A 25,397-nucleotide genomic window follows, 5' to 3' on the forward strand; every position below is an offset into this window, starting at 1 on the left:
GGCCATCAGCTTTCTCACTTGTAAGACAGTGATGAGAAGAGTGCCCACCGCCACGCACGCGGTGACCCCAGCCGTGCTGGGGCCATTCAGGGTGACTATGAGTATAAAGGCCTGTCACACGGGCAAGCTCAAGACAGGCTTCTCTTGGTACTGCCTAGGGCTCGGAGGCCCTTGGGATAGAGAGAGAAAGCCGTCATTCTAGTGAAGCACGTAGGACGCCATAACATGAGCAACAGCCACGTCTTCCGTGAGGAAGGCCATCTTCAGAACCGTGGCCGAGGCTTCCAACCATCGCTCTCAAAGGCAGACAGAGGTGAGAAGAGACAAAGACCCCGCAAGTGTCACAACAAAACCGTGTTTTTACTAAGTACCGAACCAGGGAACCCCACACACTTTCTGTGGACATCAACGTTTTCTCTTTCATATTTTAAAATGGCATTGTGCATACACATTATTTTAAACACTTAGACACATCTTGGATACACAAACAAACGTAAGAAATCACTGTGAGCCGCTCTGAGATCTGAAATCGCACTCATCAGAACCACTGGACCAGCTCCGGGACTCCTCTGTCCCGCTGCCTCTGGGGACTGAGAGCTGGACCCGGCACCGTGCAGCCGCCCGGGTCGCGCCCCAGGAGGTGGGTTACTGTGGAGTCACAGACTGCGTCTCTGCTGACATCTGGTGGGTAAGCGGGAGGGGTCAATCCAGCTGGCTTCTAAAAACAACCCTGCAAATACAATCTCATCCGTTTACCTTACAAGCGCTCCATCTTCCCTCAGTGTGCGAGGCAGAAACAAGCCAAACATACAAGGCATCGTGACGCCCAGGTGTCACGAAGGGTCACCCTCACTGCTTCCGGTCAGGAGACACGTGGCCAGGGCCAGGGCCTCCATGAGCTGCCCCCTCTTGCTGAGGGGGGTGAATCCTGTGCAGCCCCACTGGCCTCCCGTGAGAAATGAGACGGCTTGGGTAAAACTTTGGGCCGAAGCCCCGGGGGCTGCCGCTGAGCTTTGGCCGAGGTGGCAGCGGGGCAGCTGGGCTGAGCTGTGACACCGGGGGAGCTCTTCGGACAAACAGCCCCTCAGCTCACTCACGTCCCGCCTGCAGGTCCCGGGAACCGGGCTGCCTGAGACGCACATGAGCAGGCCCGGGAAGACGGTTAAAACACAACCGTGAGGATTTATACCCATGGAAGTCATCAACCTAACTTGAAAAGAACAGTCGTGACTGAGACTCACGAGGCATCACTTAGAAACCGAAGGGCACGTGTTAGGGAGTCAGCCCCACCACCAAGGCTCAGCCAGCATCCTAAGAACTGCACAGATTTACACCTGTGTGAAGGGATCTGTCTTCTACGTGGACGTTCTTTCACCTTTATGAAAGGAGTGGAAACGAGGGCTGATAAACATTTGACAATCGCTTGCAGATAAGGACCAGACCATCGGAGAGACCTATCTTGTCTTTTATGAACTGGCCTTAGCTCATAAGATGAGAAGTCTGTACAAAGTCCTAGACCACTCATACCATGACAGCAAAACTCTTCTAAAAACAGATTTACAGGGTAAAATTATTGAGGGTATGCTAAGCCAAATTAATGCCCAGTTTTAAAATAAAAAATGTCAGACAGTATCGTAATCTTCTTGGTTAGAAGACTGTTTTCCATATGCATAAATACAGACTAGTACTTTATGCTTAATACATTTCATCAAAGGTGAGACTTTTATCGCCCAAATAGTAGACAAAAATAAGGACTAAATTCGTTCCAAATTTGTACTTTGATAAACTTATTCCAAAATTTGGTAAGTTAAGTGGAGAGACATAGGAAGAGATGAATTATCTTTCTGCTTATTATGCATCTGGAATTGTATCCACTGTACTTTTAACACTAAGTTATTATGTTGATAGAACTGAGGTACAGCCTATTTTAATAATATACAATGAATCGAGACTTGCCAACCCTCAGTCACTGCTACATGATTTACAGTGTGGCCACGAAAACGGCTCCCTTGAATGGCCCTGGTGTCATAAGTCCACTCCCCAGGGCACGAGCTGCCTTGGATTGCGAGGAGGGTCCAGAACTTCACACAAAGAGCCTGAGAATGGGAGCCCCAGTAGAGCTGCAATGCACCCCCTTTGGCTTCTTAAAAACACTGAGGTGAGCACAAAACACAAAGAGGGAGCATTCGACTACCTGGTGGAAAGGCTCACCACCCCCTACTCTGGCAAACCCCCTCTACCTGTTCTATTTCTTTTCATTTCTGGGGTGGTCTTTCTCTCATGCTGATCTAAAAGGTACCCACAGAAAATGCTGTAAAGTCTTACCACTGGGACATCACTGCGGAGAATCTTCTGTTACACAGGAGAGACACAACCTGCCTATTTCCTGTTTGTCAGTACAGAAAACACCCCACTTTAAATATTATGTACAGAGAAGAGGCTGCCGCGTGCCCTCATGCACAGCCAGCTCGGGCTCATGGACAGAGAAGGGCTTCCGTTTACAACAACCTACACCTACAGACAGCAAACACCAAGACACATGCACACACTACAGAGAACTGGACATGAGGAATTCGTATTTTACACCAGTGAGGGGACACTGTTACAGATCGCTGATGGGACGGTCTGTCATCACACTCTGACACAGGGGGTCTGGGACGGTGCCTGCTTCTCCTTTTTCTCCCTCTTTCAGGATTCACACTTGGTTCTGTGTCAGGTACTAAGCAACCCGGTGGCTTCTGGTCCAGCTGGATCTCTCAGTTGTCTTTTTGCACCTTTGTATCACTCTGTGGAGAGCCGAGTTCAAATGCTGGAAACCGTGATGCCTCTGGGGCCAGGATGTCGGAGAGGAAGTGAACAGTGCCAGCCATACCTGCAACGCAAAACGCGGTCCTTCGTGAGAAAGTGTGCGTGGCGGGGTCCAGAACCAAGTGACCTCTGATCACTGCCTTTACTGGGGCTGTAAGGACGTGGGAAAAGGTGCGAAGGACTTTGAAAATAACTTCACACACACAAAAAGGAAATCTTCACATTAGCACCCAACAGGTAATACCAGTTTTCTTCATTATCTTAATTTTAAAAATTGGTTTCTGAGCTTTAATCTTGTATCTTGACACTTTAAGATGATTTCACAGAAGTGCTAACAAAAAAGTTAAGGGTGCTGCTACTGTGATATTCCAACATGTAAACTTCCTCTCAGAGCCTTTATGTTTTTATTCCAAACGGAAGGTTGCATTTTGGGTTTCAAAAAAATTTTTTTTTTTTTTTGCTGTACGCGGGCCTCTCACTGCTGTGGCCTCTCCCGTTGCGGAGCACAGGCTCCGGACGCGCAGGCTCAGGGGCCATAGCTCAGGGGCCCAGCCGCTCCGCGGCATGTGGGATCTTCCTGGACTGGGGCAAGAACCCGTGTCCCCTGCATCGGCAAGCGAACTCTCAACCACTGTGTCACCCACCAGGGAAGCCCTCAAAAATGTTATTTTAAAATGAACTCTACTTGCTTGGTCAAAATCCCCACCGCCACTCACTGCAGTAACTCAGCAGCCTACCCGAAGGATCCCTGGGCGGGAGGGAGCTCCTCCACAAAGGGTCCTGGGCGCTGTGGGCCCTTCCAGCCTAGTGGCCTCCACACCGGCACTCACCCATCCAACGAGAACCTAGTCAGTGTCTCCTGCCAGGCACTTGTGAGGCACAGGGGCCCAGAAGAATGCAAGAGCTTCCCAGCCTCTCGGGAGCGTACATTCAAAGATTTTCACCTGCTGGGGCTTTGAATTTGCCATCATAAACTTGAATTTATGAACCTGAATGAACTCCATTTAGAGTTCAGGTATTAACTGTGTTATATCTGATACAAATACACCTCATTTTTATGACACAAAAGACGAAAATTTTTTTCTGAGAAACATTTTTCCGTTACGGTTTCCTTGAATATTAAAAAGATCTTATTCTGCAAAAGATAATGACAAATGCTCTAATTTTTGCTCATTTATCTATTATATGATTAAAATATTATCAGTAGCAGAAATAAAACACGGCATAGCACTACAGACAATTCAGACATCAAGAAGATAATGAAGGACTACTACCAAAGCTTTATGCACATAAATTTAACCCCGCAGGTAAACTGGAGCAATATCTTGAAAACACGTACTAAAACTCACTGAATATGAAACAGATAACTTGAACAGCCTTGTAACCTATTAAACAAATTTAATTTGTAAATTTAAAACTCCCGAAAAAGAAATCTCTCGGCTAGGAAGGTTTCGCTGAAGAATGCTACCAGACATTTAAATGAGAATTCTCCCACCAATTAATATACAATCTATTACAGAAAACAGAGGAGAAGGTACTTCTCAGTACAGTTTATTAGGCCAGTATTACCCAGATATCAAAACCAGACAAACACAGTATAAGAAAGGAAAACTACAGGCCAATATTCCTCATGAATATAGACGCAAAAATCATCAACAACGTTTTAGCAAATATAATTCTGCAATACATAAAAAGAATTGTACACCATGGCCAAGTAAGGTTTATTCCAGAGACACAAGGTTGGCTTAATATTTGAAAATCAACCAATGTGATCCACAATGCTAGGGGCCTGAAGAAGAAAAACCACATGATCTTATCAACTGATGCAAGAAAAGCACCTGACAAAATTCAACACCTATCTATTATTTGATTTTTTAAAAAGTATTCATTTATTCCTTCTGAAATTTATTTTGGAATTACTATAAAAGGTGGCTCTAAAGTAATTAAAAAGTTACCATCCATTTATCGTAACACCATTTAACGTTTTGCCCTCTGGTTTCTGTGGCTTATGTTCCAAATTACCATTACACACACACACACACACACACACACACACACACACAAACACACACACACACACACACTCTCTCTCTCTCTCTCTCTCTCTCTCTCTCTCTCTCTCTCTAAACAAAGAATATCTGAGTCTCTGTAGGACTTCCATTTTGTTTTCCTGAATTATATTCTATGTATTGTGTGTGCCTGGAGCAGACTCGCAATGTGTTTGCTGGTTTCTTTCATTGCTCTTGTTTTTCAGAACTGTCTTCAATATTCTCATTATTTTTTCCAACTACTAACACTTGTATTTACTAATACTTTTAAATTACTAATATTAATTATTTACACTTCTTTACATGACTTAAATACATTTAAGTAACTAACAAGTTTGCTGTGAATAGATCAATACTATACGCACAATATTACCGATGAAACGCACAGGAGTAAACTTGTTATTTTCTTCCATTACTGCGCAGCAGACAGTCTATGCCTATACATGTCACAAAAGATCTAAAAATACTTGGAAGAAGTTCACAGGAGCACAATAACAGGCAAGGTAAAGAGACTTAATATAATTTTCAGCAATGAACGACTTTGCTCACGGTATTTACCAGCTGTGCAGCGATTACTAATTAAGATCGACTGTGATGGTGCAGTCAGGAGAACCAAATGCACACACCCAGATACTCAGACCTGGAGCTTTCCCTCACTCTTACCTTCAAAGAGAGAATAGGGTCTGTCAGGAATGCGGCAACCATGTGTTCCATATTCTAGGCACCATTCTGCAAACTAGGGAGAAAGACATTTCTTTAAGAGTGGGGATTTCACTCGGTGAAAATGGAACGCGTAAGACACTGCAGTGAATTCACCAAGAATCAAAGACAGCAGACTCCCAGGCAACAGAGTGTCAGGAGTGTGAGCTCCGAGGGACTCGGCACCACCTCTTCGGAGCAGGTGAGACCTGGCAAGCTGTCACCTGCCTAGGCCTGTTTCCTCCTCTGTAACGGGGAATTCACCTAGGAAGGTTGTTGGGAAGGCCGAAGTAAGAAATCTCACAACCCAACAACCTTCGGTCTTTTCTAAGCACCGCCTCCTGCCCCTGCAGGCGCTCCGCCCAGATTAAAACACTGGCTCTGAATCCGCTCGCGGAGCTCTGCTCTCTGGGCTCACCGCCAGCCCCTCTGCTGAACACGCAGCCCTCCCCCTTCTACTCTCCCCACCGCTCCCCAGCCAGCCCACCCCACTGCCCACTGACCACCCTGCTCATCTTGAAAACTCATCCCTTAGCTTTATCAGCAATTTCCTCTGAGCTCCCTGACCCTTGCTTCTTAAACCTCTTCAATGGATTTTTATAACATTATAATAAATTTCCCTTTTTTGCTTAAGGTAACTTACTTTTTGTCATATGTATATAAATAATCATAAATTCAGCACATATACAATAAAACTTTCCACCCTCCAAATCTGCTCACTTTTCTAGCTTGTTTGATGCACCACCATCTATCTGGTTTCCTTAGTCAGAGAGCAGAGAGACATTCATACATTTCTGTCTTCTCCACATTTAAAAAAACCCACTGAATTCTGCGGGCTCAGCTCAATATCTGGGTTTTTTTTAGTGTCTATCAAGAGGAATTTATTTTTTTAACATCTTTATTGGAGTATACTTCCTTTACAATGGTGTGTTACTTTCTACTTCGTAACAAAGTGAATCAGCGACATCAATATCTTAAGTGTTTCTGAATCTCTCCTCTTCAGTATCACAGCCAATGCTCTTGGGTTTATAACAACATTTCTTGCAGTAACTATTAAACAACAACTTGGAGAAACCCACATTGTTTACCTCCACCTCATCCATTCCGCCGTGGCCACGGCAATCCTGAGAGGAGTCTGGACATGAATCACAAACCTTTGGGAAGCCTCGCCTGCAGATGAGAACCACCCAGGAGCTGGCACCGGGGGGCCTGGGCTCCCGCAGAACTGGGCCCAGGGTGGGGTCCAGGCACTCTTTCAAAGCTCCAGTGATTCTAAGGTGTAACCAAGGCTCAGATCTACTGACTAAGGGGAAGGGCCAGCTTTCTTTGGCCTCGGCCCCTCTGACTTCACCCCTCGCCCTTGCACCCTCCCGTGCTGAGCGCTCGGGGTCAGGCTGCACTGTGCCGTGCCTGCCTCCGTGGCTCTGCAGGGGCTCTTCTCCTACTGGGGTGCACTTCGCCTCCCCATGCCCTGCCTTCCTGTCCCACCTGAAAAGCTCCACATCTTTAGAAAACTCGCTGTGCCTCAGCCCCCACGAAGCCTTCCCCAATCCCTGTATTTTCTTACCCATCTGCTACTGTGACTGCCATCCACCCGAACCGCCCCTTGCCTCGCTGACCCCAGCTCCTGCCCTGCTCTGCTCTGGCCAAGGGAACGCTGTGGGCCCCAGGGTGCTCACCCCGCCAGCTTCCTCGGCTGGCGGCACCACTCCCACCCGCCTGCTCGAGCTCCAGCTCTGCTCTGGGTCTCAGCCTATATGGCACCCCCGACGCCCGGCTCAGGCACCTGCCCTGTGCATCCCCACAATACCCTGCGCGGCCTCTGCTGAGTGGGGGCACGACGACTGCGTGCGTGTCTCGGGGCACCAGGTCGGAGGGCTCTGTTCCGTCTGGTGTGAGAAAAGGCTTCCGAACAGTAATAAATATACAGAATAAGCCACCCGAATGCCTCCATCTATCAAGGGTCACTGGACATTTTGGTGCATTTTCCTCCCACCTTTTTTTCTGTGTTCCTGTAACTTTATTTTGTGAAGTGTGTATAGTAATAAAAGCACCAGCAAGCATTTACTGAGTCTTGTTTTGTGTGTCCATTTTCGCACACCCGATGCATATTTATCAAGCCTGTCCTTGGTGCCAGCACTGCCCTAGGTACTGGGCACGTCGGGACGTCGACTAGGAAGACCACGCAGCTCGTGGTCTAGGCTGCGGCACACTCGGGAACGAGCAGAAGCGCACGGTGAGCGCCCTGGTGGCTCTGTCACCGAGGAGACCTCAGAGGTCGCCTCCCCCAGGCAGATTTCGGGGAAGCCCCAGGAACGCTGCGCCCCGTGGAGAGTGTGGGGCAAGGCGGGGGAGAGGCAGGCAGGGGCCGAGGTGCACGGGGCTGTCCACTTCAGGGCCGTGGGTGCCACTCCCGGGCAGTGGGAAACCACTGGAGGATTTTAAGCAGGGGCAACTACCGACGACCTGCCCATTACCTCAATTAATTCTTCCTGGAACAAATTTAGGAGGCGGGTAGTATTTTTACAGATGAGGAAACTGAGGCTCGAAGAAGGGGCGCCCCAAAGTCATGAAGCTAATAAATGCACAGGAGGGCATCCTAACAGGTCACGGGACTCCAGAACGCATTTCCACCCCTTAGTCCCATTGTGCAGGTGGAACGGCCAAGGCACGCGGCCGCCAGGGACAAGGCTCTGCGGAAGAAACCACAGAGCTGGGAGAAATGTGTCTGAAGCAGGAGAGAGCTGTATCTGGGCTCTGTGTGTGCCCTGGAGGGTTCAGAAGTGGTTTGGATAGAGACATCCTTACCTTGCAAGCGCGGTAGAGGTACTTTTTATCCCGTGTGAGGTGGTAAAGGGAAAGGAAGGAGTAGCCGTTCCCGGCGGTCCCGTGGCAGATCCCGTAGCCCTTCCGCAGCAGACCTCGCTGCCAAATCACATCGCTGCACTCCATGGCGTCCTTCAAGTACTTCTCCTCCTTAAACACCTGGGCGATGAGAAGCAAAGCAGTGTTCAACGGGTGTCTTACGCAGCGAGTCAGCGAAATACTTCCCCTTGCTGTTTAGAAAACTGCACGACATTCAGAAACCTGAAATGACGGGTGAACCAAGCCCAGAGGCAACAGCACTGCACCAGGTGCCGTGCAGCCCCATCCACTCCTCTCCTGCCTTTGCCTGCCTTCGAGGTCATGGTTTTGCAAAAGCAGTTCTAAAGTTCCAACAGTTATAAGGAAGGCTACCGGATCTCCCTGGTAAGATGCTCTTGTCGCCAATGAACCACCCTGTGCCTCCTGGGACCTGTAGGCTGCAGCTGTGACACTCCTACTTGTGCAGAGGGCAGTCGAGGATTCCACACTGTCCCGTCATCCAGGTCGGGAACATTCCACATCCTAGGTTAGCCACACATCCAACGCACCCGACGAGCTGTCATAAACCGTCACAAGGAACCCTGCAGAGAGTGTTCTCAGCCCCAGCGGCACCATCGCCATGCAATGGTTTACGGGACGGAGGGACAAACGTGCTCGGTGGAGGCAAGTGCGCCAGCATGAGGAAGCTTTCGCGCCCCCCAGATTCCCCTTGACACTCTTCTCTGTCTCCTCTCATTTCATTTATTTTCTTTCCCTGGTCCTCTCCTCTGAATCTGTTATTAGCAGTCTCCCCTGCTTAGCTCATTCCATTCTAGTGCAAATGCGTTTTGGACCACGGATTAGAGGCAAAAGGTCACTGGAGAAGAGCTCCTCAGGGCGGCAAAGGGGACACTCCTTGTGACTGCTGAGCGGTGACTCCTGGGCACCCGCCGAGGAGGCTCTGAGGTGCAGGGAAACCGAAGCGCCTGAAGTGTGATCAGCGTGTGCCGTGGCCAGCAGGGGAAGGAGGCGGATCCACACTGCAGTCACTGCTCCTGGTGCACGGCCTCGCCAGGGTCAGGAGCAGGCTTCTTGGTCGTGAAAGCAGCTGAGACGTGGACTCTGGGGTCCCTGAGTGTCAACCTCAGCTCTGTCACCTTTTAAATGTGATTGAGGACAAGTCACCTCTTACGTCTTCATGTACTATAAAAAGATACCCTGTCTTCATCTCAGCGGCTTGTTGTATTAAAATGAAATAACATACAAGAAGCTCTTAGAACACTGCCTGGCACACGGTTAGTGCTACTTCTGAGCTGTCATTAAGCACCATTCTTTCTGTGTTATCCTGCCAGCACAAATATGTCATCCTCTCATTTGCATCTTAACCCTCTTAAAATGAATTATAAAAGGGACCTTTTTCCCATCCTGAAAAAGATTAGGTCAAAGTCGACAGGTGAAAGGAGACTGTTTTGGAGGCTATGTCATAACATCACACTGAGAGTAAGGCCAGTCCCAGAGAAAACCTGACTGGCTCCTTTCTGATGGTCACCCAGGGGTACGTGAAATCAATTGGACTTCTTTCCCGTTGTCCCTGTCCCCCTGGTGAGACTGAGGCTGCTAGAGGCACCCCACACAGCGAGCTTTACCCTCCTTCCCCGGTGCGTGCCCGCAGCACACCCACCACGCCCACCACGCCCACTACTGTCACACACTCATGCTCCACATGAGGAGCTACTCTGAATAGTGGGACATTTGAGGGGCTTCCCTGGTGGCGCAGTGGTTAAGAGTCCGCCTGCCAATGCAGGAGACATGGGTTTGAGCCCTGGTCCAGGAAGATCCCACATGCCGCGGAGCAGCTAAGCCCGCGTGCCACAACTACTGAGCCTGTGCTCTAGAACCCACGAGCCACAACTACTGAGCCCACGAGCCACAACTACTGAGCCTGCACTCTAGAGCCCGTGAGCCACAACTACTGAGCCCACGTGCCACAACTACTGAGCCCACGTGCCACAACTACTGAGCCTGCGCTCTAGAGCCTGTGCTCTGCAACAAGAAGCCACTGCAATGAGAAGCCCATGCACTGCAAAAAAGAGTAGCTCCCACTTGCCCCAACTAGAGAAAGCCCACGCGCAGCAATGAAGACCCAACGCAGCTATAAATAAAACAAATAAATATTCCTTAAAAAAAATAAATAGTGGGACATTTGAAAATTTAATGAACACTGAAGCTCCCAGATTTGTCTTCTCTACATTGTAGCCATTATAACTTGGCCAGAAAATCTATTTACTGATCCACATTACCTCTCTCAAATCGTAAACTTCCCTGGGAAATGTCATGACAGAAAGTTTGAAGAGACAGTGCCATGCAGAGGAAGACGTAAGAGATCTGGAGTCGGAAGACATGGCTGGACTCCCTCTTCCACTACAACTGACCGAGTAACTTTGGGTGAGTCACTGTAACTTCTCTGAGTCTGTCTGCTCACATCAGAAAATGAAGTGATGCTGAGATGACCAAATGTTGAAAACAGAGACAAGCATTTGGGGCAGTTATTGAAAATCTTTAAGGATGAAAAAGAAACTAAACACATCATCAATGAATGGTTTGGAAATCTCAGAGAAACATTACTATAAAAAGAAATAGATATTCAGGAACTGAAAAAAGACCAACAGATAAAATTAAAAACTTATTGAGTAAGGCTTAATAAAGAAGAACTCATTAGTGAATATGAAGCTAAATAAATAGAAATTATACACTCTGAATTACAGAAAAGAAAAGAAATTAAAAACAAAAGCCTCAGAGACCTGTTGGAAAGTAAAGGCCTAACATTTACCAAATGTAGTGGAAGACATACAATTACAAGTTCAAGAAGCTTAAAGGCTCTCAAGCAGGATAAATACAAACAGATACACATGGGTACATGATAAAAATATTGAAAACCAAAAAGAGGAAATCCCGAAAGCTTCCAGAGAAAACACAGACTACTTATAAGAGAACAATATAAAGAATGACTAACATTCTAGAAATAGTGAAGGCCAGAAGACAGGGGAGCAGTATCTTTAAAGAACTGAAAGGAAAAAAAAAAACTGTCAGAGTAGATATTCAGCAAAAATATCTTCAAAGAATGAGGGTGAAATTTACAATAGCCAAGACATGAAGTAACCTAAATGTCCATAGACAGATGAATGGATGAAGAAGAGGTGGTACACATATACAATGGAATACTACTCAGCCATAAAAAATAAGAAAATAATGCCACTTGCAGCAACATGGATGGACCTAGAGATTATCACACTAAGTGAAGTAAGTTAGAAAGAGAAAGACAGATTTTATATGATATAGCTTATATGTGGAATCTAAAATATGACACAAATAAACTTATCTATGAAACAGAAACAGACTCACAGACATAGAAAACAAACTTATGGTTACCAAAGGGGAAAGGGGGGAGAGATAAATTAGGAGTTCAGGATTAACATACACACATTACTTCATATAAAATAGATAAACAACAAGGTCCTACTGTATAGCACAGGGAACTACAGTCAATATCTTGTAATAATCTATAAGGGAAAAGAATCTGAAAAAGGATGTATATAATATCTCTGAATCGCTTTGCTGTACACCTGAAACCAACACAACATTGTAAATCAACTAGACTTCAATAAAAAAAATAAAATAAGTGAGTGAAGAGTCGGAGCCAGTGGTACCACAGCCCTCTGAGACCACACACAGTTTCACATCTAACCCTTTGCAGAGTGAACCCAGCTAGCTCTTCTGCACTACTGTGGACTAGAACACACCCCGTCCCTTCCTCAGACCTGGTCACCGAGACCTTGCTCCTCTCTCTCCTCGGTATAACCCTCTTGTGGATTGCATGGTATGAAGTAGAGTTCAGAATTTTTTAATAGCTGGTGTAATTTTCCATTGAGCTGTAAGATTCTGACCTTACTCCCTCTGCCTCTTAAGCTTTTCCAAGGGAAAACTGGGTTGATTTTTTTCTTTTATGGCTTAATACATGACTACACGCAACAGCCTTTGGGATGCAAGTCATTATTTGCCTTACTGCCATGGTGTTTACCATTTCTGCATAAACACTATGAATAACAATGTCTGCTCCAAGGAAAGGAAGGGTTTTTTTTCCCTTCCTTCTTAATGCTTTCATCTTTTTATCTAATATTTCCTTTATCTTCTTTAAGATGAGTTCAACTACTAAAATTAAAGCCTTCAAGGAAAATATCAAAACAGGAAAAATGAGCTCATATTCAGTGAAAACTGGATTGGTAAGAGGGTTTGGACTTGCCAAGAAACAAACATGACAGGAAGTTAATAACACTACTTAACATTTTTTTTTATTCTCATAAGTAGAAGTGATGTTTCAGCTGATTCATTTACAAGACCTCTTCCAGTAACAATACTCAATTTATTAGGAGATTAAACTTACAGTATTTTAGTAGTTAATTAAAAAATTAATTCCTAAGAGGCATCCCCACTGTAGGTCTTGGAGAGAAGGAATCCTTCACAATTTTCCACTTCAATTTTTTTTACACCTTCCATTTAGACTTAGTAGCCAATGTGATGGGGCAGCAGAATTGAGTTTTCTTAAGTACAGGGTACTATTCACCTCTCTCATTGCTTTTGCTTATTATTAGGCATTCCTGAAGTGCAAGGGAATCTCTGGGTCAGTTATTAAAAAACCCCTGTTCTCTGCAGTTTTGGAGATAATAAAGAAATGTCCACAGAATTGATCTAGATGGTCACGGTAAGGATAGCATTCTTCACAAACCACCACAGGATGTGGAAGGAAGATTGAAGCACCACCCCCAGAGGGACTGTTTCGGATTTTGCCCATGGAAATCACCATTGTAGGAACAACCAGGAAGTAACCAAAACTTTCACCTATATTAGGAAAAGTTCCCTGGTATGTAAAGCAGATGTACTAGTAATCCCAAAATGTCAAGCTCACCTTGAAAACTATAAAGCAATTCGGTACAAACTGCACCAGTGCCACAGGAATATGTAACAGTAGGAATTCTACTGTTAGAATTGCATCAGTTCATCTGGATGTCAAGAACCACACATCATCATCACAGAGAACTGCAAGAAATTTTCTTAAATTAGAGGAAGACACAGAATTCTCGTTATCACAGATTCCACAATGATCTACAAACTAGAGGCTGTTTGCCACACATGCATTCCTTGCAAGAATCATCTCTTTGACAATGGATCATCCTCTAAGTAATCTGCTGAATCAATGAAAGCCAGGCCAAAGGAGTTCCCACTGGTGCATTCAAGTGGGTGGCTCCAGGCAGAACATGGTGTCCATATGGCACTCACCACCTGAGGCAGGGCCGGAGGCACGGGACTGTTTAGCAATGAGTTGGGATCCAAATGCATGCACTACAACTAAAATATACTGTCCTTTATTTTCCATTAAAAAAAAAAATGAATGGAAGTGAAATAAAGACAAATTTAAGATAAGTGATCAATCTGTTGTCACCAAACCTGGACTATAAGAAATGCTAAAGGAAGTTCTCTGGGCTGAAGGAAATGACACCTGATAGAAATCTGGACCTTCAAGAAGGAATGAAGAGCACTGAAAAGAGGAAATATCCAAATAAATATCAAAGACCATCTTCTTTGCTTGTCTTAATTTCTTTAAAATACATAGGGCTGTTTCAAAAGCAAAAATTATAAAACTATACTGGGGGTTTATAACATTTGTTGATACATCTTGACAGATGTAATAAAGATGTACAGAACTGCTGTCAAGAGAACTAGGCACTTACTATTTTCTTACATTTTATATGAAGTGTACAATGTTAATTCTAAGCAGACTGTGAAAAGTTAAGGAGGTATATTGCAATGATAAAGATGTATATTTAGCAACCACTAAAAAAATGTACAAATAGATACAGTTAAAAGAGTCAACAGAGAAATTAAAATGGAATTCCAGAAAATATTCAGTTACTCTCTCCTACCTCCCTAAAAAGGCAAGAAAGAAAAAACAGAGGAGGAAAAAAGAGTTCCAAGATGTAGCCAATAGAAACCGTATGGAAAAATGGCAGAGCTAAATCCAACCACAAAATAATTACATTAACAATATATGAACTAAACATTCCAAATTAAAGGCTGAGGTTGTTAGACTGCATTGCTAGACAACGCCCAACTATGAAGACACACACTTTAAATATAAGGACATCAAAAACTATAAAACATTGCTGACATAAATGAAAGAAAATGTAAAAAGTGGAGAGATATACCATATTTGTGGATAAGAACACTCAATATTGGTATCAATTCTACCAAAACTGTTCTACAGATTGAATGCAATCTCAGTCATAATCCCAATAGGCCCCTTTTGCTGACAAACTGATTTCTAAAACTTATACGGGAATGCAAAGGATCTAGAATATTTAAAGCAATTTTGAAAGAGAAGAACAAAGTTGAAGTCTTAAACTACCTGACGTCAAAACTTAGAGTAAAGCTAAAGTAATCCAAACAGCATGGTATCACAGTGACAGATAAAGAAGCCAAAGAAACAGAAGAGAGCCCAGAAATAAACCTACACTTACTAGGTCATTTGACTTTTGAACTAGTGCCTCTACAGGTACCAAAATCAATCAATGGGGAAATCAAATGATGTGGGAACAATCAGATACTCCTATGGTTAAAAAAAGTACTTCACTCCTTACTTCACATAATATACAAAACTTAATTTGAGACAGTTCTAAATGTAAAATCTAAATCCATGAAGCACGTAGGAGAATACTCTCTGTATAACGTGGGAGTAAGTAAAACTTCTCAGACAAGATACAGAAAGTAGTTACCATTACAAAAAACACACTGATAAGGCAGATTTTACCAGAATCTAAAACTCTATTCATTAGAAGATGCCATGAAGAACATGATCAGGCCAACTACAGACTGGGAGAAATTATTTCCAAAATGTATCTGACAAAAGGACTTACAACCAGAACATATGAAGAATTTTTATGACTCCATAATAAAAGGAAAACAATAAATACATAAAACAATGTGGGTAAAAGATATGAACAGACACTCAACAAAGAAACACAGTTGACCCTTGAACAACATGGGGGTTGGGGTGCCAGTCCCCACCTCGTTGAAAACCCTTGTGTAACTTTACAATGGGCTCTCTCTGTATGCCGTTCTGCATCCCCGTATTCACCACACTGCACACCGTGTGGTTCCACAGTACTGTATTTACTGGAAAAATCCATGTATAAGTGGCCCCACGCAGTTCAAACCCATGTTGTTCAAGGGTCAACTGTACAAACAACCCATGAGCACAAGCAAAACTGCTCGACATCATTAACCATCAGGAAGGCACAAATTAAAGCCACGATGAAATATTCACCAGAATAAAATCAAGATGACTTACAACACCAAGTGTTAGCAGAGATGTGGAGCGACTGGAACTCTGTTTACACTGCGGATGGAATGTAAACCGGTACAGCCCTTTGAGAAAAGGTCTGGCAGTGTCTTATGAAACTAAAAAAGCTACCTTCTGATCAAGCAGTTCTACTCCTAGTTATTAGCCCCAAAGAAATGCAAACATATGTCTACAAAAAGACCTGTACAAGAATGTTCACTATAGCTTATTCACAATAGCAAAAAAACCAGAAACAACTGAAAAACAAAGGCATAAACTGTGGTACGTTTATAAATGATGCTTAATATTAGGAAGGTACCAGAATGTTGAGGAGAAGGAAACAAAATATAGTTTGAAAATAATCTCTCCAGGTGATCCTGATATACACCACCTAGAAAGACATTCCACGTTAGAAATAATCAACTTACAAATGAGCTTTTGGAAAATAATTCATATGAAAACATTTTCTGATGGACAGTGAAGAGTTGACCATGAGGACACATTCTAACCCAGTTCTACTGTGGGAATTTCAGAGCAGGCTTGTGGGTGCAGGAGGGGAAGGTATGGTTGTTTCACACATTTGGCCCAGAATCAAAGGACTACTTTGATATCACTTTGGTATGACTTACCTGGTTTTCCTGGACAACATATTTACTTTTCCAAATATAATTTTATGTGGCCAATGCTAGCATTTGTTTATTAGTGGCTGAGCCCACACAAACTGCTAATGCCCTAAGGCCTAAATGTGTGGTTAGAAGGTGGTAGAATTTGTTACCGTAACCTGTAATTTACTGTCAGATAATTAAGAACTGATCGTAACTATTCATCAAAATGGTGTCCAGCTATGAGGTCCACAAATGTAATTGTTAGGAAATCATTTGCAAGTAACAAAATTCCTAATACAGCATAGAAATATTGTTAAAAATCTTGACATTTTTTTCCAAGACCATCTACAATACTACATAACTGCGAATAATACATGTTCAGACCAAGAAGAGTATACCCTATGTGAAATGTGATTAGCATCTATAGGAAGGGAGAACAAATTTAGTGTGAATCTGGACTCAAATTATAGTTTTATTTGTGAAAGATATTAATATATTTTTAAAATACTTGAACACCTTATGCCTTCCTAAGTGCTCCTGAAGAACTTACAACTTTATATGCCAGCATAAGAAACTGCTGAAAGGTCGTTATTACACAAAATTTAAACATTTCCTCATTTTGAGAGATGGCTTCAATGGACAAGGACCCTCTTAATCTGAGTTAACAATAACTTGAGAGAAAATAGAGTCTAGAGCTGTGTTCCTCTAGCTTTGTGACACCCCTGTCCTGGCCAAATACAAATTTCATACTCCACTAACTTATACTCTGAAGACATATTTTCACCCCCAACTATAAAACTACATGATTTATCTATGCTTCTTCAAACTACCATTGACACCTTCTGCCCCAGAAGATTCCGCTATTCCTCCCCTTCCTCAGGTTTGGGAATTTTGAAGTACATGGACAAAATTAAGTTTTAGTGACTAAGTATGGGATCTTATTGTCATTGTCCATGCTTCTAGAAAAGAGGAACTTCTGTTTTGGAATCAGTGTGTGTGTGTGTGGGGTGGGGGGCGGGGACAGGCACCCAGTGGTCTCTGAAGCGGAAGCCCTGCGGGCAGAGCTGGGCTGAGACGTGGCGGCCCTGCCACTGGCAGGGGTCTGTGGCGCTTGCTCCCTTGGTACCAGCAGTGGTGGAAGCAGATGGTGGCCACGGTCAGCATGGCTAATGGAAATGGAACTGCCCAGGACAAGGGCCCACAAGGACAGAGCCCTGGCTCCTGACCACTTCTTACTGCCCACAGCTCAGCTGCTAAAGCAGGAGTGGGGAGACCCCCAGAAGCCAAGACTACCAGCCACCAGGAGTGCCCACCTCTATAGCTGATCCTCTTTAAAGCAAAAGGGAAAAGGAATTTTGACAAATAGAAGCTTTCAGCTTTTAACAGTCAAACATCTGTTTTGAATACCAAAGGATTCCTGTTTGTGCTGTCAGTACTGTGCTCAGATACTATGGTTGGATATTTATAATATTACAGACTTATCTCTATGTCACTGAAGTTACATTTCCTCTAAAGCTCTAGAAAAGGGGAGGCAGTGATTTGAACAGAAGTCTGTTCTAATTTAAAAGCTGAGGTATTGTTAAGAAGACGAATCATTAAGCTCTTCAGATCTCCAAAAAGTATACTTCGCTGTGCTTTCCTCTCATCAAACATCATAACTTTCTGAGTTATTTTCCTGAATGCTCATACCTGACTTTTATATTATGTGAATATTTTTGGTGTTATTGTTGTAGGACTAAAAAATTCTGAGAAATCAGCCTAAATCATGAAAGGTTAATTCCCCATTATTTTTCTGAATAATTTATTATAGTTAATGACAAAAGGAAAGTAAAATTGATTCAGGGACCAGTTCTTCTGTAATTTTCAGGTAGACATATGAATTCTGCTCCAGTAAGTCTATTTCTGCAAAACTAAGAGACTTTGCCAAAACACCAATCACTGTGGTTACATTTGTATACTCTGGTATATAAGCAACAATCTCCAACATCAACTATTACAAACAAAGATGCATTAAAAGAAAAATTAAATTGCAAAAGAATTGTTTGCTTTCAACTTACATCATAATTCTAAGTCCAGGAGAGAAATCAACAGTATTCTTAATACTGTGCCCAGATAGATCTACAGAGTCTACTACAATTCATCAGTAAAGGTACTGCCTAATTTCCAGTAATACCTCGTATGTGTAAAAATTTGAATGCCACATCGATCTTTTGTAAATAATTTTATAATAATGTAAAACTCAAATTTAAAAGCTCCTGAATCATCAGCATTATCACCTAGCAATAAAGGCTTATTCAAGCAAGGAAATCAAATGATGTGAAGTCAAATAAAAAGCATTTTGGTTATAATACTACCTCCTGCCTTATTGGATATTCACACTTATGTCATCTAGGTTTTCTTTTACACATGAATATAATCCCTGTTAAAACACACACACATATACTTACAACTCTAATTATAGTGGTGATGAACAGTGAAATAAAAAGACTTTCTGTCTACTAGTAGAAATATTAACTCTAAAATGTTTTTAGTTTGCAAGCAAATGTGCTTACCAAAACCAAACTGAAAACTTGGTGGTGAAAACCGTGTCTGTGCACATCGGGTGCTAAGGACACGCCCTGCAGCACTGACCTTGTACGCCTGCATGAGCATGTGGATGACACCGGGGGCCCCGTGACACCAGTGCACCAGTCGGTCTGTCTCATTGCTTAGGGATGACGGATAATTCCCAGATCGGAATCTTTTGTGGCGCATATAGTCAATACTAGGTTTCACCATTTCTGTCAAGGTTTCTTGGTCCACTTTTGCCGCTGGCTTTTAAACAAACAAAAATAAAACATTTAATTTATGTTTCCATAAGCTTTTTTTTTAAACCTCTGCATTGTGGCTAATATAGTTAAGCATCAATTACCCAGAATACTGAGGAACACATAAAATTAGAATTAATCCACTTCTCTGGTTACTTAAGGCCTGGGCAGACCTTTGCATCAACCCTTGCTGATGCTGTGCATGAAACTGATGGCCAACCGCTGGGGAATTCCCTCTTGCTCAGGGGAGGCAACTGACTGGATGAGGCCCACCCACAATGCAGACAGCAAACTGCTTTACTACAAGTCCACCTGTTTAAATGAAAATATCACCCAAACTTCCTCAGAGACACACCCAGAATAATGTTTGACCAAATATCTGGGCAATGGTAGCCCAGCCAAGTGAACACATACAATTAACCACCACAGACAGCTAGCTACCTTTTTTTTTTTTTTTTGCGGTACGCGGGCCTCTCACTGTTGTGGCCTCTCCCGCTGCGGAGCACAGGCTCCGGACGCGCAGGCTCAGGGGCCATGGCTCACGGGCCCAGCCGCTCCGCGGCATGTGGGATCCTCCCGGACCAGGGCACGAACCCGTGTCCCCTGCATCGGCAGGCGGACTCTCAACCACTGCGCCACCAGGGAAGCCCTAGCTACCTTTTTTAATGGGGACTTCCATATACCTATAACTACAAATCTTTTATCTGAGCTGTTTCTCCAAAAGAGAGACTTCACTCCCCCAGGTGAGGTGGTGGCCGTGTTGCCGGCTGGGGCGGGGAAAGGTGCTGGTGCAAGGCTGGCTGTGGCAGCAGGGAGGTCTCCCGCTGACCGTGTGGACAGTCACCAAGCCCCGCTTTCAGGTCTGTGCTCCACTTCCACTCTCCTCTCCACCTGCTTCTCTGGAGTCAGAAGAACTGGTCTGACTGCTCCAGACCACGTACTGTTTCCTGCAGTCACCTCACCCTGCGCGGTGATCTCACTGCACAGGTCCAGCGGGGCTGCACAAGGATTTCCAAAGAAGCTCCCCTGCAGCCCAGACCTCACTCCCCACCTGAACACATGTCTGGCGCCGACATCGATGGCACCGTAAGTTCCCGAGTGCAGGGTCCTGCAGGACACCTGGCTTGCTTTTTGCTGGCATCCCCCTCCTCAGGCACCTTGTGCGGGCATCCCTGTCCCGTCAGGTCACCTGCTGTTCCTTTGTTCCTTTACCCGTTCTCAGTCCACTTGTCACGCAGGGCTCCAGAAGTCTCTGAGTCTCATCAGAGAAGCTGGGTGTCTGTTTTCTGTTTTCCTTGAGGTTTTGAAATGATTTTCCAGAAGGAGAACTGTGCTTTTATTCTTCATCGTGAGAGTGGAGTTCCCTTTAAGTGATATTTTGAAAGTTCTTGTGTATGTTGTTCTCACAGCTGTCCAGATGAAACCACACATGGAGCCCCCGCACAGCCAGGCTGGCACCGCTGGGGAGCGGTGTGTGCAGCCGGCCTCGTGAGACCAGCTCTGGCACACCGCTGCTATCAACCAGGAGAACGCTGACACCAATTTCTAAATAGGATCCTCACGAAAGAGTGTTTCCATGTTCTTCACTTTAAAAGCAGATGAGTTGTAAATTTTATGATTTGTGATTCTCTCCAGGAACCCCCCAGTATCTAGCAAAATTAAACTAAACACCTAAATCTAAATTATTTTTTATTGGTGTGATTCTCATATGATTATGTTTCCCTTAAGGGTCTAGTCACTTTTAAAACAGGGTTCAAAAGCCACTGTTAAAATCTTTTTCTGGGAGAATAGAGAAAAATGGACAATCTACCAACTGTCTAGAACAACACTGCCATTTTAAAATGAGACATGGAATTGATTATTTTGGAAACATGTCTGCACCTAAATTTACAAATTGGAATACATACGTGTTTTACTTTCTACAGTGATAACCAAAGACACCTACTAATCACCAGAGAAGGGAGTTCTAGTCCTGTGCAGATAGGAATCTCCTATTTTCCTTTAGTGAAGAGTGGCATGATGCAAAATGTAAAAATAAAAAAGGAATTTGTAAGTGAAAATTTAAAAAAGGAATATATGGGCTTTTAATTTAAAAGATCTAAATTCTAATCCATGATCCTTGACTTACTAGCGTTGTAATTTTGAACAAATTTATAAAGTACTGTTATGGGTGTAGTAGAATAAATAAAGGCTTAATTGGGGGAAAAAACAAACAAAAGGCACAGCCAGACCCTGTTTTACTGTTCTTTGCTTTAATGTGCTGCATTTGTGGTTTTTAAAAATTGAAGGCTTGCAGCACCATTTTTCCAATAGCATTCGCTCATTTTGTATCTCTGAAACATTTTGGTAATTCTCACAATATTTCAAACTTTTTCATCGTTACGTTTGTTATGGTGATCTGTGATCTGTGATCTTACTATTGCAAAAAGATTACAACTCAGTGAAGGCTCAGATGATGGTTAAGCGTTTTTTAGCAACAAAATATTTTTAATTTCAGGTATGTACACTTTTTTTTTTTAAGACAATGCTATTGCACGCTTAACAGACTACAGCATAGACTTGCTTCACCGAGATGTTTTGCTTTATTGCAGCAGTCTGGAACTGAACTCGCAATGTCACCGAGGTCTGCCTGCAGGCTGCATACAGCGTGTAAGAGGGACCCAGAGGCCATAAGGCTGGAAGCAGGTTGAAGCAATATTTGGGGTGAGGTCTTTGACTGCCTGACACAAGAGTCAGTACTTAATTCAGTAGATGTCAGGGATGATTCAGAGACAAAATCATAACCACAGCAATAAACTAGTTAAAAAAAATTTTGAACACAACTGGTAGTAAGTTGGGGGTATCTGAATATGAAAAGTCTCTGCCCTAGTCTGCATTCTGGAAGCCCTTTCTGCTCCCTGAAGGTTTTCCCCTACTAAAAGAGCAGGAGGACATGGACAGAAATAAAGTGTGGGCCACAGACACCTAATTCAACACGAAACCGCACACAGAATGTGCTCTCAGGAGGTCACTGCTTGGGGACCCATGATTCAAAGCAGGATCCTTATTTTCTTTCAGCCTGCTTGGTTTGTAGTAAAATTTCAGTACCCATTTCCGATTTGATCTAATATTTTACAATACGGTCACTGCACTAGTATTTCAGAGTATCACTCACCTGCATTAACATGTAGTAGATTCCGGCCATGCCATGGGCTGCTCCAACATACTGCTTCCTGTGCCACTGATACAACAGGGGACAGCGCTCAGCCTTCCTTTCTTCCCTTGACAAAGCCTTGCCCGATTCAATAATAGCATCGACTACCTACAGACATAATGAGATAGCATAAGTCTAAAAAACTTACATGTAACCTGTTTTGGTCTAATTAACAATAACAACATGCCTTTATATAGATAGATTACTTATTCTAAAAATCTTTAAGCAGTTAGTAGCCAACACTGTTATCTTTATTTTATAAATAAATAAATACAGGCAGAGAGAAACCAGAAGACAATCTCAGAGTAGAAAAAGATATTAAGAAGTAGAACCAAGAGATCAAAAGGTCTTTCCATGAACAGTTTATTGGAACCTGGAAAAACTTCCGATAAAAACTATCCTAGACTACTTAGTTGCTTTGTAGCTTCAGTGTTTTCCCCCAAACACTGGCAAGTACAGTCGGCCCTCCATATTTGCTGCAGGTTTCACACCCATGGATTCACCAACCTCAGATAAAAAATATTGGTAAAAAAACATTCCAGAAAGTTCCAAGAAGCAAAACTTGAATTTGCTGCACGTGGGCAACTTTTTACATAGCATTTACATGGTGTTAGGTATTATAAGTAATCTAGAGATGATTTAAAGTACATGGGAGGATGGGCACAGTTCATATGCAAATACTATACAACTTTATATAAGGGCCTTCAGCATCCTGGCATTCTAGTATCCAAGGGAGCTCCTGGAACCAATCTCCAACAGATACTAAAGGATAACTGTATATCTTCCAAGGCTGGAGGAACTGGCTTTATTTACGAAAGGCTAAGGAAGTGGGGTCTGCTGCAGGATTTTAGAATGACTATGCGGCAAAGACAGTAATTGTTTCCTCATATCCTCTCTCCCCTCACACTTTTGGTAACAGCGCCCCCAAGTTACAGCGAGGCATCTGGCCTCAGAGATACAAACAGCTGGACCCGGTCATCTGACTGAGCTCTGGAAGTGGGATGGGAGCAGAAGGGAGGTGGGCAACTTCTAGTTCTCAGGCTTAAAAAGGAAGCTGCTCATCTCCCACTTCCTCACCGCCCCCTGGGCTGGGGGTGCTCAGCGAGCTTTAGTCGTGCAGATAAGGGCACAGCCCTAGGATAAGGCAGAACAAGACAGAAGCTGGTGCCTAGCCATATTCGTCTGGTTTGCCTACCAGTTCTGATACCTCCTGAAAGAGAAATAAACATTCTATCTTCTTGACGCTGCTGTTTGATTCTAGTAAAGACAGCTAAATTAATACAGACCTAAAGTTTTTTAAAAAACATTCCTGGAAGAGAAGAAAGGAGCAATTTATTAATTTTATGAGTGGCCTTGGGAAGTTACTCCTACCTAGAAGCAGAGTCCAGCCACTACTGCTAGTCTCTGCTAGCAGACAGGCTGCGTGGCAGACAGGAGAGGACGCCCCGGGGCGGGACCCCACAGTACCTCTTTGACAGCTGACCCACACACGGCGCCCGGCCCCATCTCCGTGCTCACGTAGAGTAAGGCGTACAGATAGCCTGCCCGGCCCTGAAGCAGCTCGTCGGGAAGGTCTGAATCTCGGCAGACGATGGCTCTCTGGAGCTGCAAAAGTCTACCCAACAAGAAACATCCTGCTTTCCCAGAGAGAGAATGTCTAACATACCTCTTCTCACTTTAGGAACCATCTGTTACTATTTTTAATTTAAAACTAATTTTTAAAAATACCAAAAAAGAGGGAAAACAACGAAAACTTCCCCACTACAAAACCAAACAAAAACTTCTCTCTCAGATATCATCAACACGAATGATAAAACACCTTGCTGTTCAAAAGTTCTACATTTATATCTAAAATGTATAGGATATATGCATATAAGAGAAGATACTCTAAACCATATATGAGAAGATACTCAATTTTGTAATCCAGAATTACAAGAAAGTGATTTCAATTTTTATTTTTTATTTATTTATTTTTTTGTGGTACGCGGGCCTCTCACTGTTGTGGCCTCTCCCGTTGCGGAGCACAGGCTCCGGATGCGCAGGCTCAGCGGCCATGACTCATGGGTCCGGCCGCTCCGCAGCACGTGGGATCCTCCCGGACCAGGGCAAGAACCCACGTCCCCTGCATCGGCAGGCGGACTCTCAACCACTGCGCCACCAGGGAAGCCCGTGATTTCAATTTTTAACAAAAATGTTACTAAAATGTAGCCAATGCTTGAAAATTAGCTTGAGTCACCCCATCTTTAACAAACATTAACTGACCAGCACCTGCCAGACACTCCACCAGACCATGGCCATGAGCTCTGATTTCTACTGCTTCAAAAGAGAATATAAACCAATAGGTACCATAAAAGCTTACATTCTCTGTTTCCTAACAATTGAACCCCAAAATAACTGAGTTATTATAGAGAATCTAAGGCATATAAGGTAATTTTCATGCATTGAAGGCAAGCAAAAATTATTTAGGAAAAAACATGTCTATTCCTCCCTCAAATTAAGGCAAACGCATGCTTGGATAGAAAGGTAGCATACAATCCCACCATTATGCTCGAGATTAAAATACAAACTCTTCGCTTATTGGAGAGAACTGTCTGCAAGAGCAGGTGAATTAAAAGATAAATTCTTTTTCGTTTTTTGAGTTTCTTTCTACATCAAGACTGAGAATTTGGAGAAAATACTTCCAGTTGTAAAAACTCACTTTGTGATGCATTCCTGGGACTCGCAATCACTTTTGAGTTTATGATATACCACAGCTCCGACGGCCAAGGGCCCAGCATCTCCACAGAGGAAAGTGACCCTCCGGCCACTCAGATTCCGAAGTGTTCTCTTTACGTAATCCAGGGATCTGAGCAGATAGGTCTGGTCACATGTGACCCGATACAACTGCAGGTACAAAAGGGCTATGCCTGGAAAAATCACCCCCACCCCCGCAAAAGAAAAGCATTATTGTCCTTCCTTTTTACTGTCAGGACATTATTTCATGATTACGTGAAAAACCCA

At 43.7% G+C, this 25,397-nt stretch overlaps 1 protein-coding gene across 1 annotated transcript in view; it reads right to left on the reverse strand.

Moving 5' to 3' along the window:
- Nucleotides 1-341: 341 nt before the first annotated feature.
- LANCL2 (LanC like glutathione S-transferase 2) overlaps nucleotides 342-25,397 on the reverse strand; it is a 60,828-nt gene continuing 35,772 nt past the window's right edge. The window contains exons 3-9 of the mRNA XM_081244820.1: nucleotides 25,096-25,303; nucleotides 23,865-24,012; nucleotides 22,359-22,505; nucleotides 19,029-19,211; nucleotides 8,364-8,540; nucleotides 5,520-5,592; nucleotides 342-2,872 (exon numbers count right to left, since the gene is read on the reverse strand). Of these exons, the coding sequence (XP_081100946.1) occupies nucleotides 2,757-2,872; nucleotides 5,520-5,592; nucleotides 8,364-8,540; nucleotides 19,029-19,211; nucleotides 22,359-22,505; nucleotides 23,865-24,012; nucleotides 25,096-25,303 (1,052 nt within the window). The 3' untranslated portion in view covers nucleotides 342-2,756. The remainder of the gene's footprint in view (nucleotides 2,873-5,519; nucleotides 5,593-8,363; nucleotides 8,541-19,028; nucleotides 19,212-22,358; nucleotides 22,506-23,864; nucleotides 24,013-25,095; nucleotides 25,304-25,397) is intronic.

Source organism: Mesoplodon bidens (assembly GCF_964165515.1).
Source record: "Mesoplodon bidens genome assembly, chromosome: 9".
In the NCBI taxonomy this organism is placed as follows: domain Eukaryota; kingdom Metazoa; phylum Chordata; class Mammalia; order Artiodactyla; family Ziphiidae; genus Mesoplodon; species Mesoplodon bidens.